Source organism: Myotis nattereri, assembly GCF_964212035.1.
Source record: "Myotis nattereri genome assembly, chromosome: 1".
Classification (NCBI taxonomy): domain Eukaryota; kingdom Metazoa; phylum Chordata; class Mammalia; order Chiroptera; family Vespertilionidae; genus Myotis; species Myotis nattereri.
This window is the reverse complement of record NC_138075.1, coordinates 129,034,749-129,050,961: the sequence shown is the minus strand read 5'-3', so window position 1 is coordinate 129,050,961 and position 16,213 is coordinate 129,034,749. Positions and strand designations below refer to the sequence as shown.

Here is a 16,213-nt window from a genome sequence, read left to right as displayed (position 1 = left end):
AAATAAGGTTGTTAGGATGGGCCCTAATCCAATATGATAGGCATCCACATTAGAAGAGATTAGAATATACAGAGAGGTACTGGGGGTCGGTGGTTCCCATACACAGAGGGTCAACCATGTGAAGAGGCAGCAAGAGGATAGCCATTTGCAAGCCAAAAAGAGAGGCCTCAGTGGACCAGACCTTCAGTGGACTTCTCGTTTCTAGAACTGTGAGAGAATCAATTTCTGTTGTGCAGGCCAAAGCAGACTAATACAGAGGAAGACCCTGATTAGAGCTCATTAAACCAGGAGGGGGTTCAGAGAGCTTCTGAGCCGGTGAACACAGGGGGTTGCTGGAACAGTGTCACCTGAAGAGGCTGTAGAAACTCCACGCCCTTCCCCTTGACTTACCTAAGCTCTCTTCCATTTGGCTGCCTCGGAGTTGTACCCTTTTAGAATAAATCAGTGATCTACTAAGTAAAATGTGTCTCTGAGTTCTGTGAGCCACTCTAGCAAATAATTCCCAAAGAGGAGGTGGTTGGAACCTCCACTTTATCGCCAGTTAGAAACACAGGTGACAACCTGAAGTTGTGACTAGAATCTGAAGTGTGTGTGTTGGGGGGGGGGGGGCGGGGGGGAGCAGTCTTGTAGGACTGAGTCCTTACCTATGAGATCTGACACTATCTTCATATAGATACTGTCAGAATTGAGTCAAATTGCAGGACCCCCAATTGGTGTCCAAGAATTATTGGGAGGAGGGCAAATCCCTCGTTTATGTCCCTTCTTTATGTCCCGTTGTTGGGGACAATTTATATCAGTACTGTTGGGAAAGTGGAAATTTCAAGAAAAGCCAGGTTTAGGGGATGATAACATGAACTAACTGCCAAGACAACAATCATGTGTTTTTTGGTTTGTGGTTTGTTTTTTTTCTTCCTTTTTTTTGTTAATCCTCACCCAAGGATATTTTTTCCATCTATTTCCTGAGAGAGTGGAGGAGAGAGAGAGAGAGAGAGAGAGAGAGAGAGAGAGAGAGAGAGAGAGAAAGAGAGAGGAGAGAGAGAGAGAGAGAGAGAGATCGGTGGCCTCCTGCACTCAGGATGGAACCTGCAACCCAGATACGTGTCCTTGACCTCAAACCAAACCCTTGACCCTCCGTGTGCAAACCGATATTCTAACCACTGCCACACCGGCTTTTCTTTCTTTTATTCACCAATTACCATTCATGTGAGTGAACCAAATAGTTGTTTTGATTTCATATAAAAAGAAGTGAAAGTAAATATTGAATCATCTAACAACATAACTAATATGACGAAATATTTTAGAATTAAATTAAAAAGTTTAAAAATGGAGTAACTTATCGGTAAGAGGAAAATCTATGCTTTTAGAAAATGACAAGGAATTTTCTGTAATAAAAGTAATGTTTTAAGCAACATGTTGAATTCCCAGGAGTCAAAGAATTTGGAGTTTTACAGTTTTCTGAAGATGAAGCCTACAAGTCTAGGACAGGTGCTGTACTCTTTCTTAATATTTAGATGCCAAAAAAAGGAAGGGGACCAGCAGTTATTCCCCTCCCACTGGAATAGGAAATCATTCTAATATTTAATATTAACAGGTAATTTTGCTAACAATAGACTCTCCAAAGAAAACAAAGATGGTTTACATAAGGAGGGCCATCAAAAGAAAAGGATCCATTCAAGAGAAATCAGTATGAATTTTAGCAAACACTGAAACTAGTAGCCAAGTCCAGCAGGAAGTATAAACAATATTTTCCTTTCCAGAGAAATGCATCTTATCCCAATGATTATTCATCAAGACACAAAGCCAAGCAACTCTTCAATATTTTGTTTTATAGAGGATAGCGTAAGGGGAATTCCACTTAGAAACCTAGCCAAGAGACTAGCTCCTGGCATTTCAATTAAATATTTAAGTCATCACAGGAATAACTTGGGATACTAGAAAGAGGCAGTTTATGCACCTGGAAAAGACTACATAACCCTGGAGAACTTAATGATCCAGTGTGTGCCATCCTCAATTCCTTAAATTTGGTTTTCTCAAGAACCCTGTCAGTTTGCAATTGGGAAGGGCTGGGTGTACAGGGAAATCTAAATCCACATTACCAGCCCTTTCAACTCCTTGAGGACTGGAGCATTGTCTAGTTCACCCTAAGGACTCCCCCTCGTAGTTCTTTAAAATGTACTTATTTAATTTGCCCTGGATGATTTGGCTCAGTGGATAGAGTGTTGGCCTGTGGAATGAAGTGACCCGGGTTCAATTCTGGTTAGGGCACATGCCAGGGTTCCGGCTTCGATCCCCAGTGGGGGGGTGCAGGAAGCAGCTGATTAATAATTCTCTCTCATCATTGATGTTTCTATCTCTCCCTCTTCTTCCTCTCTGAAATCAATAAAAAAATATTTTTAAAAAGAAAAAAATGTACTTAATTAAATCAAATGGTGTATACCAAAGCTAAGATTTCATTTATAAAAGGATGGAAATTAATAATGGCGATCTTCCTGTAGTTTTTATTTCATCAAGTTGGGAAGCTTTGTTTTTGATTATTCTTTTCCTCTTTTCCTCTACCAAGCACCAACTCTTGAGGGAAAAGAACCTGTATCATTTGTCTTCTTACTCTGATGCTAGCGTAGCAAAAGTTCAATACTGCTTTTAAATGAGTGGAATGAATGTTGCTTTAAATTCCTTTTTGTTAGACATAATTACTCTATACTGCAGAAAATTAATTTAAAGAAATAGTGGCTCACGAACATGAAAAATAAAACCTAGTACAGGGGATGAGATAACAATAAGTAGACAAAATAAACTAAGAATGCACGTTTTAGCTCTGTCTAATGCAAATTTAAAATCTGAAACAGATATTTTGGATCAACAAAAATGCAAAGGACCAATAGGATAATATCAATAATCAATAAAATATGGGCATCAATATAGGGTCCAAGCTTCATGGGTTTTAATATAGTAGGAGAAACTATAAACCAGATTAGAGAATGCTTTTAAATTCTAAGTGCAAAGCAAATCGAAAAGATAAGTAGTGAGAAAAGGGACAAAAAGTAATGATAATCTTGCTCTAACTGCCACCCTAATCCCAATAGTTCATTTTTAACACTGACTCCTGAATTTCCATCAACTTAGGAAAGATAATAAGAAATCCTTTTTAAAGTTCTTAGCATCTTTTTTTTTTAAATTAAATCTTTATTGTTCAGATTATTAAAGTTGTTCCTCTTTTTTTCCCCCATAGCTCCCCTCCACCCGGTTCCCCTCCCACCCTCCGCCCTCAACCCCCCCAAACCACCACTGTCCTCATTTATAGATGAACGATTTTTGTCCAGTCTCTTCCCGCATCCCCCACACCCTTCTCCCCGCCAAGAATAGTCAATCCACTCCCTTTCTATGCCCCTGATTCTATTATAATCATCCGTTTATTCTGTTCATCAGATTATTTATTCACTTGATTTTTAGATTCACTTGATAGATGTGTATTTGTTGTTCATAATTTGTATCTTTACCTTTTTCTTCTTCTTCCTCTTCTTAAAGGATACCTTTCAGCATTTCATATAATACTGGTTTGGTGGTGATGAACCCCTTTAGCTTTTCCTTATCTGTGAAGCTCTTTATCTGACCTTCAATTCTGAATGACAGCTTTGCTGGATAAAGTAATCTTGGTTGTAGGTTCTTGGTATTTATCACTTTGAATATTTCTTGCCACTCCCTTCTGGCCTGCATAGTTTCTGTTGAGAAATCAGCTGACAGTCGGATGGGTACTCCCTTGTAGATAACTGACTGTCTTTCTCTTGCTGCTTTTAAGATTCTCTCTTTGTCTTTTGCTCTTGGCATTTTAATTATGATATGTCTTGGTGTGGTCCTCTTTGGATTCCTTTTGTTTGGGGTTCTCTGTGCTTCCTGGACTTGTAAGTCTATTTCTTTCACCAGGTAGGGGAAGTTTTCTGTCATTATTTCTTCAAATAGGTTTTCAATATCTTGCTCTCTCTCTTCTTCTGGCACCCCTATAATTCGGATGTTGATACGCTTGAAGTTGTCCAAGAGGCTCCTTACACTATCTTTGGATTTTTTTGTTTCTTTTTTCATTTTGCTTTTCCAGTTGGGTGTTTTTTGCTTCTTCGTATTTCAAATCTTTGACTTGATTCTTGCGATCCTCTAGTCTGCTGTTGGGAGTCTGTGTAATATTCTTTATTTTGGTCAGTGTATGCTTAATTTCTAGTTGGTTCTGTATCACAACCTTGAGGGTCTCACTAGATTTCTTGATGTTCTCATTAAGTTTATGGGCGGTTTCTAGAAAATTCTTGAAAAACCTTAAAAGTGTGGTTTTGAACTCTATATCCAGTAGTTTGCTTTCCTCCATTTCTGTCATTTGTGACCTGTTTCTTTGTTTTAGAATTTTTTATGCTTCGCTGTGTCGATAGAGTGGCTTTCTGTGCTAGATGTCCTATAGGGCCCAGTGGCTCTGCCTCCCAATTACCTGAGGTAGACACTCTTGGTGCACCCCCTTGTGGGCTTTCTGCACAGTCTTGTTGTCATTAAGACTTGATTGTTGTCAGTAACACTGGAAGGGATTGACCTCAGGCCAATTGGCTATGAGAATCAGCTGTTTCTGCAGTGGGAGAACTTCTGTGCTAGAGACACCCCTCTGGGACAAGATTTGCTTCAGTGGGGCTTTGGTGCTCACTGAGTTTGTCCCCTGAATGTGTCCTTTATGGATCCAAGGAGCTGCAATCTGGATGGTCCCACTCTGACCACTGGGCACACTGGCTCCTGGATCTCTAAGGAGGTGCTAATCTAGCCTCTGCCTGAGGCTACCCAGCAGATGCCAGCTGTGAAGCAATGCAAGTTGCCATGGGGCCTTGGGCCAGCTGCAGTTTGTTAAGTAATTTTCATATTGCAAAGGGCCGGGCCTTCCATATGCAAAAGCCTCCGTGCATGGCTTCGGTAAAGCGGGGTCCCAGGGGATCAACAGGGTGGAGTGAGCAGTTATGGCTGCTCTCAGTCCTGCCCTCAGAGGCCCCACTTCTCAGTGTCCTGGCAATTGCTGCAAGCACCTCCAAGAGAAAGCTGCCCTCGAATTCCATCTAATGCCAGACAGTCCCATTTCTCCTGTATGAGTCTGGGTCCCCAGAGACTCGCCTGGAACTGGAGCTCAGAGCAGTCGGGAGCTTGAGACTCCCTCCAGATTGAAGAAGACAACCGTGTCCTCAGCCTCCAGCCCTCTCCGCATGCACCTCCACACCTTTGTATTTTACTTCTGCACTGCACCTCCTCTGAGTCTCAGTATGCTTTTCTCTTTCCTTCTAGTTGTAGAATTTCCACTCAGCCAGCCTTCCTGTGGTTCTGGATGATGTCCGTTTTGTCTTTTAGTTGTCTTTTTGAAGTGGTTGTGCGAGGCAGCAATCTCCGGTGTTTACCTATGCCACCATCTTGGTTTCTCCCCAGCATCTTTTCTCTTAGCATCTTCTTTATCCAGTCTGCTATCACAGGACACTTTGGTTGTTTCCATGTCTTGGTCACTGTGAATAATGCTGCAATGAACATAGGGGTGATACTAGTATATCTTTGTGAATATATGATTTGAGTTTTTTGGGTATATATCTAGGAGAGGAATTGCTGGGTCATATGGCAGATCTATTTTAACTTTTTGAGAAATCGCAAGACTGCTTTCCAAAGTGGTAGTAGTAGTCTACATTCCCACCAGCAGTGAATGAGGGTTCCCTTTTTTCCACAACCTCTCCAACACTTGTTATTGTTTGTCTTATTGATAATGTCCATTCTAACAGTTGTAAGGTGGTATCTCATTGTAGTTTTAATTTGAATTTTCCTAATTGCCAGTGAGGTTGAACATCTTTTCATATATCTATTGGAGATTTTCATATATCTATTGGAGAGGTGTATTTTCAGGTCCTCTGTTCACTTTTTGATTGGATTGTTTGTTTGGTGTTGAGTTTTATGAGCTCTTATGTATTTTGGAGATTAAACCTTTGTCAGAGCTAATGTTTACAAATATCACCTCCATCTGGTTGGCTGCTTCTTTGACTTGTCAGTTTCTTTTGCTGCGCAGAAGCTTTTTAGTTTGATATAGTTCCATTCACTAGGCTGTGCTTTAGATCTCCAGGACTTATTTATCTACTGGTTGCAAGTTTGTACTTTTTCTTTGTAATCCTTGTCCAAGGGTATTTTTTAAATTGATTTTTAAAGAGAATAGAAGGGGTTAGGGAGAAAGAGAGAGAAAAAAACATTGATGTGAGAGAGACACATGGATTGGTTGCCTCCCACATACACCCCGACCAGGGCCAGGGATCTCACCTGTGGCGTTTCTGTGCGAGGGCTGACACTCTGATCACTGAGCACACCAGCCAGGGCACAAACTTGTACTTCTTGATTAACATCTTCTCAATCCCTCACCTGCCAGCCCCTAGTAACCACCATTCTATTTTCTGTTCCTATGAGTACTCGGAGATTCAGGAAAACCCCTTTATTTTCAGATGTACTAGTACAGTGACTCAGGGATGAGTTCCCCAAATCCTGAGTGAGTCAATATGGAGGAAGTCTTCCTTTTATATTAGGCTTCCGGACCTTTTCAGGGCCTGGCAGCCCCACCCCCACATGTCTTATTTCCCCTTCATTATCATTTCAGTAGTTTTACTGAGTGTAAATGTAAACAAAAAATTGCCCACACTCACCCAGAGAGGCCATGTAATCTTATTTTTATATTTCCTTCTATTCTTCTCTAACTATTTTTCCATAGTAAAAATGTTTAGAACTCAGGACTGATAAGGATATAGAAACCAGCTTTAGCTGGAATTTTAGCCATGCAGAAATATTAATATTTATGTAATTAAATTGATTAAACTTTTGTCTTATGACTTTAGAGTTTTGCCACATCTGTAGAAAGCCCCTTCCCTCCACCTCCTACCCACCCAAAATTATAAAACTGCAACTATTTTTTCTTTTAATACTTTATGGTTTATTTTTTTAATTTATTTTTATTGTTGAGCATTTTATAGATGTCCCCCATTTTCTCTCTTTTGCCTCCTCCACCGGCTCCTGCTCCACCCTAGGCCTTCAGCACACTATATTCTGTGTCCATGAGTTATGCATATATGCATATACATTCTTTGGTTAATCTCTTATCCCCCTCTCTCCTTCCCTTTGAGATCTGTCAGTCTATTCCATGCTTCCGTGCCTCTGGATTTATTTTGTTTGTCAATTTATTTTGTTCATTAGATTCTGCATATGAGTGAGATCATGTGATACTTGTCTTTCTCTGTGTGGTTTACTTCTCTTAGCATGATACTCTCCAGCTCCCTCCATGCTGTCGAAAAGTGTAACAGATCCTTCTTTTTTTTAGAGCCACATAGTATGCCATTGTGTAAATGTACCACAGCTTTTTTTATCCACTCATGATGGACTCTTGGGTCTACTGATGGGCACTTGGACTATTTCTAAATCTTAACTATTATAAATTACGCTGCTATGGACATAGGAGTGTATTTCAGGATTCTTAGGATATATTCCCAGAACTCTATGTTATTTTTGTTGTTACTAATGTTCATCCGAGGATATTTTTTCCATTGCTTTTTTGAGAGTGGAAGGGAGTGAGGGATGGGGGGAGGAGAGAGAGAGAAAAACGCAATGTGAAAGAGACACATCAATTGGTTGCCTCCCCACAAGCTCCTACCAGGGCCAGGGATCAAACTGGCAACCCAGGTACATGCCCTTGATCAGAAACCAAACCCAAACCTCTTCAGTGGACAGGCAAACGCTCTAACCATTGCGAACACCGGCAAGGGCTCTAATATTTTTGTGTTTTTTTAACCTATTTTTATTGATTTCAGAGAGGAAGGGGGGGGGAGAGAGAAACATCAATGATGAGATAGAATCATTGATTGGCTGTCTCCTGCACTCTCCAAACTGGGGATCAAGCCTGCAACCCAGGCATGTGCCCTGACTGGGGAATTGAACCATTGACCTCCTGGTTCATAGGTCGACACTCGACCACTGAGCCACAGCAGCTGGGCCATGGTTTATCTTTAATTTAACCTTCCTTACTCCTCTAGGACAATGGGAACTTTAGAAGACTAACCCATGGTGGAAAATGTACACTAACATTTAATTTTTTAGCCCAGTCAATAAATAAGTTCTTCAGATGAACATATATTCAATGAAACTGAAAGTTGTTTCTATGTTTTAAATAGTTTTCCAGAAAACTTCTTAAAGCATTATATACTCTTTTAGAAAATATAAATTACCCTTTTCTTGGTTAAGATAATCACTATACATAATACACATACATTGTGATATGTATATATGGACATATATATAAATTATTTTACAGTGTTAAAAAAGGGATTAATAAAATTTAAAAACAATAAAAGTCACTTCCAGCAAGAGGTGTTTTTCCTACTAGTAAGTATTTACTAGTTTTTATTTCTTTTCTCCCACCACAACTATACCATCAACCTCAGCTTTTCCCTTCTGTTAGTAGGTATCCTTTGCTTTGCTTTTCTGTGAATTTTTTCTGGAACTGAACATATCCTGGGGACCATACTTGTGAAATCAGTCATTTTGTGGACTTTCTTTCTTTCTTTCCTTCTTCTCCTTCTCCTTCTCCTTCTCCTTCTCCTTCTCCTTCCTCTTTCTTCTTCTTCTTCTTCTTCTTCTTCTTCTTCTTCTTCTTCTTCTTCTTCTCTCTCTCTCTCTCTCTCTTTCTCTCTCTCTCTCCTCTCCTCTCCTCTCCTCTCCTCTCCTCTCCTCTCCTCTCCTCTCCTTTTTAGCACAGTAATGTGAATGCTCTCAGACAGTGAGCCATTTCCTTCAACCTTTTAAAATTTTTTTGTAGGGTTAGCATTTGGGGTTGCAGAAAATTGGGAGTTAATGACTGGATGAACAGAAGTGCTATGTTTCATCTTGTTCGTGTCCCTTGCACTTAGCATAACGCTTGGCACATAATAAAGGTTCAATAGAATATTTGTTGAATGGGAGAAACTAAGATGGCGGCATAGATAAACACCGGGAAATAGTCGCCTCCCACAACAATTGAAAATTATCCCAAAGGATGGAGCAAACATCGTCCAGAACAACAGGAAGGCTGGCTGAGTGTAATTTCTACAACTAGAAGAAAAGAAAAGCACACTGAGAGCCAGAGGAGCTGCGGAGGCTGAGTGCAGAGGTACGGCGGCGGCTTGCGCGTGCGCGGAAAAGGGGTGGCACCTGAGGACGCGGCTGTCTTTTTGAATCACAAGCTCCCGACTGCTCTGAACTCCGGTTCTGGGAAGTCTCTTGGGACCCAGGACTCATACGGGGAGAGGCTGCTCTGTCAGGCGGCAGCCGGTGAACTTGAGGGCGGATTTCCCTCAGAGGTGCTTGCAGCCATTACCGGGACACTGAGACGCGCGACTCCGGGCGCGGAGAATCAGCCATAGCTTCTTTCTCTGCCCTTTTGACTCCCTGAGACCCCGCCCCACCCAGGCTGCAGCAGAGGCTTTTGCATGTGAATGTACCTAACTACAGCCCAGCCAAGCAGACCCGGAACTTCCAAGAGAAGGCCCAAGGCCCCGCAGCGGCTTGCATTGCTTCACAGCTGAGCCTCTTCGCGGCTCCGGCTGTGTGGCCTCAGGCAGGGGCTGAATTAGCACCTCCTTAGATCCAGGAGCCACTGTACCCAGTGGTCAGAGGGGGACCATTCTCCCACTTCAGACACAGCTGCTTCCCACAGCCAATTGGCCTGGAGGTCAATTCCTCCCAGTGATCCTACAACAACCAAGGCACCAAGAGTGCACCAAGAGTGTCCACCCCAGGTAACTGGGGATGCTGAGCCACTGGGCCCTACAGGACACCTGGCGCGCAGGGCCACTCTATCAACACAGGGAAGCAGCCAAAATGCGGAGACAAAGAAACAGGTCACAATTGGCAGAAACGGAGGAGGGCAGACGACTGGATATAGAGTTCAAGGCCACGTTTATAAGGTTTGTCAAGAATTTTATGGAAACCGCCGATAAATTTAATGAATCCCTCAAGGAGTATAGTGAGACCATGGAGGACATGAAAAAGGACCAACTAGAAATTAAGCATACACTGACTGAAATAAAGAATAATTTACAGAGATCCAACAGCAGACAAGAGGATCCCAAGAATCAAGTCAAAGATTTGAAATACAAAGAAACAAAAAATACCCAACCGAAAAAGAAAAAAGAAAAGAGATTCAAAAAATATGAAGATAGTGTAAGGAACCTCTGGGACAACTTCAAGCGTACCAACATCAGAATTATAGGGGTACCAGAAGGAGAGAGAGGGCAAGATATTGAAAACCTTTTTGAAGAAATAATGACAGAAAACTTCCCCCACCTGGTGGAAGAAATGGACTTACAAGTCCAGGAAGCACAGAGAACCCCAAACAAAAGGAATCCAAAGAGGACCACACCAAGACACATCATAATTAAAATGCCAAGAGCAAAAGATAAAGAGAGAATCCTAAAAGCTGCAAGAGAAAGACAGTCAGTTACCTACAAGGGAGTACCCATCCGACTGTCAGCTGATTTCTCAACAGAAACCATGCAGGCCAGAAGAGAGTGGCAAGAAATATTCAAAGAGATGAATAGCAAGAACCTGCAACCAAGATTACTTTATCCAGCAAAGCTATCATTCAGAATGGAAGGTCAGATAAAGAGCTTCACAGATAAGAAAAAGCTAAAGGAGTTCATAACCACCAAACCAGCATTATATGAAATGCTGAAAGGTATTCTTTAAGAAGAGGAAGAAGAAAAAGGAACTCTTACCATTTGCCACAGCATCGATGGAACTGGAGAGCGGATAAATACCACAAGATCTCACTTATTTGTGGAATATAATGAACAACATAAACTGATGAACAAGGACTGATCCAGAGACGGAGAGGCTTTGATTGGACTGTCGGGCCTTGGAGGGAAGGTAGGGGAGGGTGGGGGCAAGGGGGAAGGATCAACCAAAGGACTTATATGCAAGCATATAGGCCTAACCAATGGACACGGACAACGGGGGGGTGAGGGGATGAGCGGGGGGGGGGGGGGGTTAGAGGGTACACATATGTAATATCTTAATAAAAAAAAATAGAAGCTCAATAAATGTTGAATGAATGAATGAATGAATGAATGAATGAATAACATTTATATGGAAACTCGTATTCCACAGGAGGAATCATTTTCTTCTTTTCCCAAAGCTCCTCCATAAAATATGAAATTCGACCAAGACCCCCATCTTCTCAGGGAACTGCTGCTTGCCCTCTACTTCCCACTGGCTCTTTGCTGTGTCTGGCTAGGTGGTGGGAGACTGAGGGATTGTTCCATCCTTTCTTCATGACTGGTGAGCTCAATAAAAGTGGATACTCTCATAAAGGCCACATCTCTTTGTTTCTCCAGAGGTTGTCCTCTGTGAGCTGTGTTTCTCACCTTTCAATCCTGCCTCTGCCAATTAAAAGGCACACTGGGTAGCCGGCCCTGTGGGGGCAGCTCACACTCTGCCTGGGACCCCATGCATTTATTCATCACAGGGAAGGAGCAGCCAGAAGCCCGCTTGGCCACCGGCACACACACAGCAATGCCACTCATGCGTTGATCCCCATCCTCCTGTGTATATTCTTAATGTCCATGCTCACAGGAGAGCGGAGTGTCATTAATTGTTCCTTCAACCCCATTCGTAGCAATAACTCACAGTTGAAAGCATCAGAGGGCATATGATCAGAACGTTTTCACAGCGGGTGGAACATGAAGAAAGAGAGCTGTGAATTAGTCCCTCAGAAAGATTGTCTTCTGGCAAATTCCTGTGGCTTTCTCTGGCAGGACCCAGAGAAACTGCTTTATGATAGTCCAGCCCCTTCCTCCTTCCCTCGTTTTCCCCTCCTCCCTCAGATGCACAGGGAATTTCTCAAAGTTCTGGATGTGATCATTTCTCCCTGGGGCATGTGGAAAGGAGAATAAATGTCAGATTTTACAATGTATTTGTACATTTAAAAAAATGAAATTTAACCCAACTTTTCTGATGATTACAAAAAAGGCAAAAATTAAATAGGCCTTTGTTTCTAACAGTGGAGATGAACTGGTGGCCAACTGGCCCCTACTTCTAGAATCAGCGTGGAATACTCTTCCTCCTGGAGCCTGGTCACAGGCTTGGATAACAGGGGAAGGGTCGCTCAGATGCAGCAGGAAATGCAGGAACTGGATATATGGCGTGTTACTGGGCTTAACATCTGTTAAGAGCAGGGAGCAAGGTCCGGCAGAGTGAGTCCACCAGACTTACATTGTACCTCCAGCCCCTCAGGAAATGTGGTTGTTGAAGAGAATTTGGACAGAATATGTGGAGGTGGTGCCTGGCGTATATACGTAAAAACTGAAATACATGCAAATGAAGTAGAAATCCTAGGGAAGTTTAGGATCTCAGGGTTACCAAGTTTCTGTACACAAACTCTTATTCTCCTTTGAGAGAATGTAACTCTTAACAGGGGCAATATTGCCTTCAAGGTAGAGGGCAGGGATTGGTTCTTGAGGATCCAAAAATCACAGTCCTTTTATGAATAAAGCAGATGTACATAAAGTACATAAGGAAATATGCAATATATCTGTGGTATGAAAATGTCATGGGGGGGAAGTCTTTAGGAAAGTATGTCTCAAAAGGCTCCTTATAGAATGCTAATGAAAAAAAGATTGAGAAATGCTTTAGAATGACTTCTTAAGTATTATCTTTGTATGCTTCTTAAAAATCATGGAAGTGGCACTGTTGCATTTTCTTACTATAAAAATAATAATTTCCATTAGAAAAACAAACATAAAAAAGGAAAGGTTGGAGCTTTCCCTCCCAGGAGCATGCCTATGCCTTCCTTCCCTCGCAGGCATGCATCTCCTAAACCAGCGGTTCTCAACCTGTGGGTCAGGACCCCTTTGGTGGTTGAACAACCCTTTCACAGGGTTCGCCTAAGACCATCCTGCATATCAGATATTTACAGTACGATTCATAACAGTAGTAACGTTACAGTTATGAAGTAGCAACGAAAATAATTTTATGGTTGTGTCACAACATGAGGAACTGTATTTAAAAGGCCAGAAGGTTGAGAATCACCGAACCCTAAGGGTCCCCAGGTGGTCCCTGGCTAACCCCCAGAGCCAGTCTCCCAGGCCCCCTTTTTCTGACTGCCCAGTGAGCTAAAGCAGCCCGGCCTTGGTGCATTTCTTTCCTATAGCATGTTTAGAGAACCAAAGCAGCCCAGCCTGGGCTCTCCTGTTGCTTCTTCTATCCTAAGCCGTTCCTTGTTTCACTGCCACCAGTTTTAATAAACATGCTCTCAAAATAAATAAATAAACAAAAGATTGCTAAACGTTCCACCATCCAGAGATCACTAATACACATTTAGGGTGTGTATATATGTACACATGCACACAAACACAATTTTTCTATAGCTATTTTTCTTTTACCAAGATGGAATTATACAATATTTACTATTTTATAAATATTTCCACTTAATATTACAGTTAGCTTTCTGTGCAACAAAGATAAATTACAGCATAATTTTAATGCCTGCATGATAGTCCATTATATAATTACTAGGGGCCCGGTGCACGAAATTCGTGCATTGGGTGTGGGGGGGGGGGGGAGTGTCCCTCAGCCCAGCCTGCCCCCTCTCACATACTGGGAGCCCTCAGGCATTGACCCCCATCACCCTCCAATCGCCTGATCGGCCCCTTGCCCAGGCCTGACGCCTCCGCCAGAGGTGTCAGGCTTGGACAGGGGACCCCCATCTCCCTCTGATCGCTTGCTCCACCCCCCGCCCAACCCTGATGCCTCTGACCCAGGCTTCAGGCCTGGGCAAGGGGACCATCATATCCCCCCAATTCCCGGCTCCGCCCCCCACCCAGGCCTGATGCCTCAGCCAGAGGAGTTGACCCTCATCACCCTCCGATCACCAATCACCGGATCGGCCCCTTGACCAGGCCTGAGGCCTCCGGCAGAGGTGTCAGGCCTGGGCAGGGGACCCCCAGCTCCCCGTGGTTGCAGGCTCCGCCCCTGCCCAGGCCTAACGCCTCTGGCCTAGGCGTCCGGCCCAGGCAGCGGGGACCTGCAGTGGCAGCGGGGGGCGCCGCGATCGTGGGCTTTACTTTAGGCCCAGGCAAGGGACCCCTAGCTCCTGGGACTGCCAGCTTCGACCGTGCCCAGCTCCCATCGCTGGCTCCACCCCTACTTCCTGCTATCACTGGCCAGGGCGGCAAAGGTGCCTGATTGTCCGATCATGGCTGGGGGGCAGGGCAAAGGCGGCCCCAGGGCCGCCTTTGCCCTGCCCCCCAGCTCTTAGCTTCCCCCTGGGTTTCAGATCACTGTCAGTGGCAGGGGGCTTCTTCCTGCTTTCCCTTTCGCCTCCCTGCATTGTGCCTACATATGCAAATTAGCCGCCATCTTGTTGGCAGTTAACTGCCAATCATAGTTGGCAGTTAATTTGCATATAGCCCTTATTAGCCAATGAAAACGGTATCGCCGTACGCCGATTACCATTTTTCCCTTTTATTAGTGTAGATATCATAACTAGAGGCCTGGTGCATGAAAATACATGCACTGGAGGGGGGTATCCCTCAGCTCGGCCTTTCCCCTCTCACAGTCCGGGAGCCCTCAGGAGTGGGAGGTGACCCACAGATCAGGGAAAGGAGATGCCCCATCACACCTCTGCTGCTGCCACTGCTGGCAGTGCAAGCCTCGGCCGGCCCTGGGTGGCTGGGGGACTGAGGGGACTCTGGAGGCAGGCGCGCAGAGCAGCTGGACCTGCCTGGGGGCAGGCCTGGCCATACTGCGCACCTGCTGCCCCAGTGGGGCTGAGGGGATTGGTCACCACCATCTTTGAAGGCATGGCACTCAATTAGCATTATTCCCTCCTTATTGGCTGTGGGCGCCGCCATTTGTGAAGGTGTGACAGTCAATCAGCATATTCCCTCTTTATTAGATAGGATATATTTAATCAGTCTCAGTTGATAGGACTTCATGTTACAGCAATGTTTGTAACAGTAAGCTTTGTACAGTCAACACTGCTGTGCTGAATATCCTGTGCTTTTATTATTTTTGAAGATAAATTTCTAAGAGAGGAAAAGTTAAAGTCTGTGTACTTTCTTTGGAGCATTGATACATGTTACCAAGCTATATGTATCTCTTTACATCAATAAATAGATTTCCACCATCATATTGATGTCTTCATAATATTCCATGGTAGTAAATATCATTTATTTAACCAACATAATATTTAAATTATTGCCAATTTTTCTTCTTTGCTATTATAAGCAATTCTGTAAAATAGTATCCTGGAATTGACTGATTATTTTCACAAGAAAAATTCCTGAGAGGACTTAGTGCAGTGGTTTTCAACCTTCTGGCCCTTTAAATACAGTTCCTCATGTTGTGACCCAACCATAAAATTATTTTCGTTACTACTTCATAACTGTAATGTTGCTACTGTTATGAATCGTAATGTAAATATCTGATATGCAGGATGGTCTTAGGCGAACCCTGTGAAAGGGTCATTCGACCCCCAAAGGGGTCGCGACCCACAGGTTGAGAACCGCTGACTTAGTGGCTCAAAAGTAAATTAAGAAACAGACACACACAACTTTTTAACATCCTTGAAATGCTGTTCCAGTTTACCGTCCCTTTGAAGGGAATGAACCATTCACAAGTCACAGCATTTCGGGCCTCACTTGTCATGTCTCTTACAGGATCGGCCTTCAGATCCCTCTGAAGCACCACCTGCTTCGTGTTCTGCTTCCTCGTGGATCATTTGGGAAGGCAAAGGTTTCTTCCACTCCCGATGCCTGAGGCTCCTGCAGTTTCCAGTGTTTGCAACAGGTGTTGAGGTGGAAGCCTGTGGAAGCCTGTAGCTACTCTCCATAAAGACGTGTCAGAAAATAAAGTATGGGCAGTTTTCAAACTGGCTTCCTAGTCTGCTCTGGTTTATTTGTTTTAATTTTTAGCTTTGGACCTGCCAGGATGTGAATCATGTGTTATACATCACCTATTGACACAGGATTTGGGACATTATCTCTGGCCAAAGCCTTCAATCCTGCTTCCAGAGTATTCACTTGTTTGCTTTTGCTGTCGTTCAACAGTGAAACCACTGGGGTAGGACATCCAAAATATGAGCCTCCAGAGTCTGTGAAAGCCTGGTAAGTCTTCCTCTTGACCAGAAATTCAGGGAAAATCACTGCAAGTCACA

General features: G+C 43.4%; 1 protein-coding gene across 2 annotated transcripts in view; it reads left to right on the top strand.

Moving 5' to 3' along the window:
• Positions 1 to 15,932, top strand: part of LOC308534073 (uncharacterized protein) — a 46,329-nt gene extending 30,397 nt beyond the window's left edge. For both annotated transcript variants that reach the window (XM_081112359.1, XM_081112360.1), the window contains one exon: positions 15,717 to 15,932. In XM_081112359.1, coding sequence (XP_080968485.1) covers positions 15,717 to 15,878 — 162 coding nt within the window. In that variant the 3' untranslated portion in view covers positions 15,879 to 15,932. The remainder of the gene's footprint in view (positions 1 to 15,716) is intronic.
• The last annotated feature ends 281 nt before the right edge of the window (positions 15,933 to 16,213 follow it).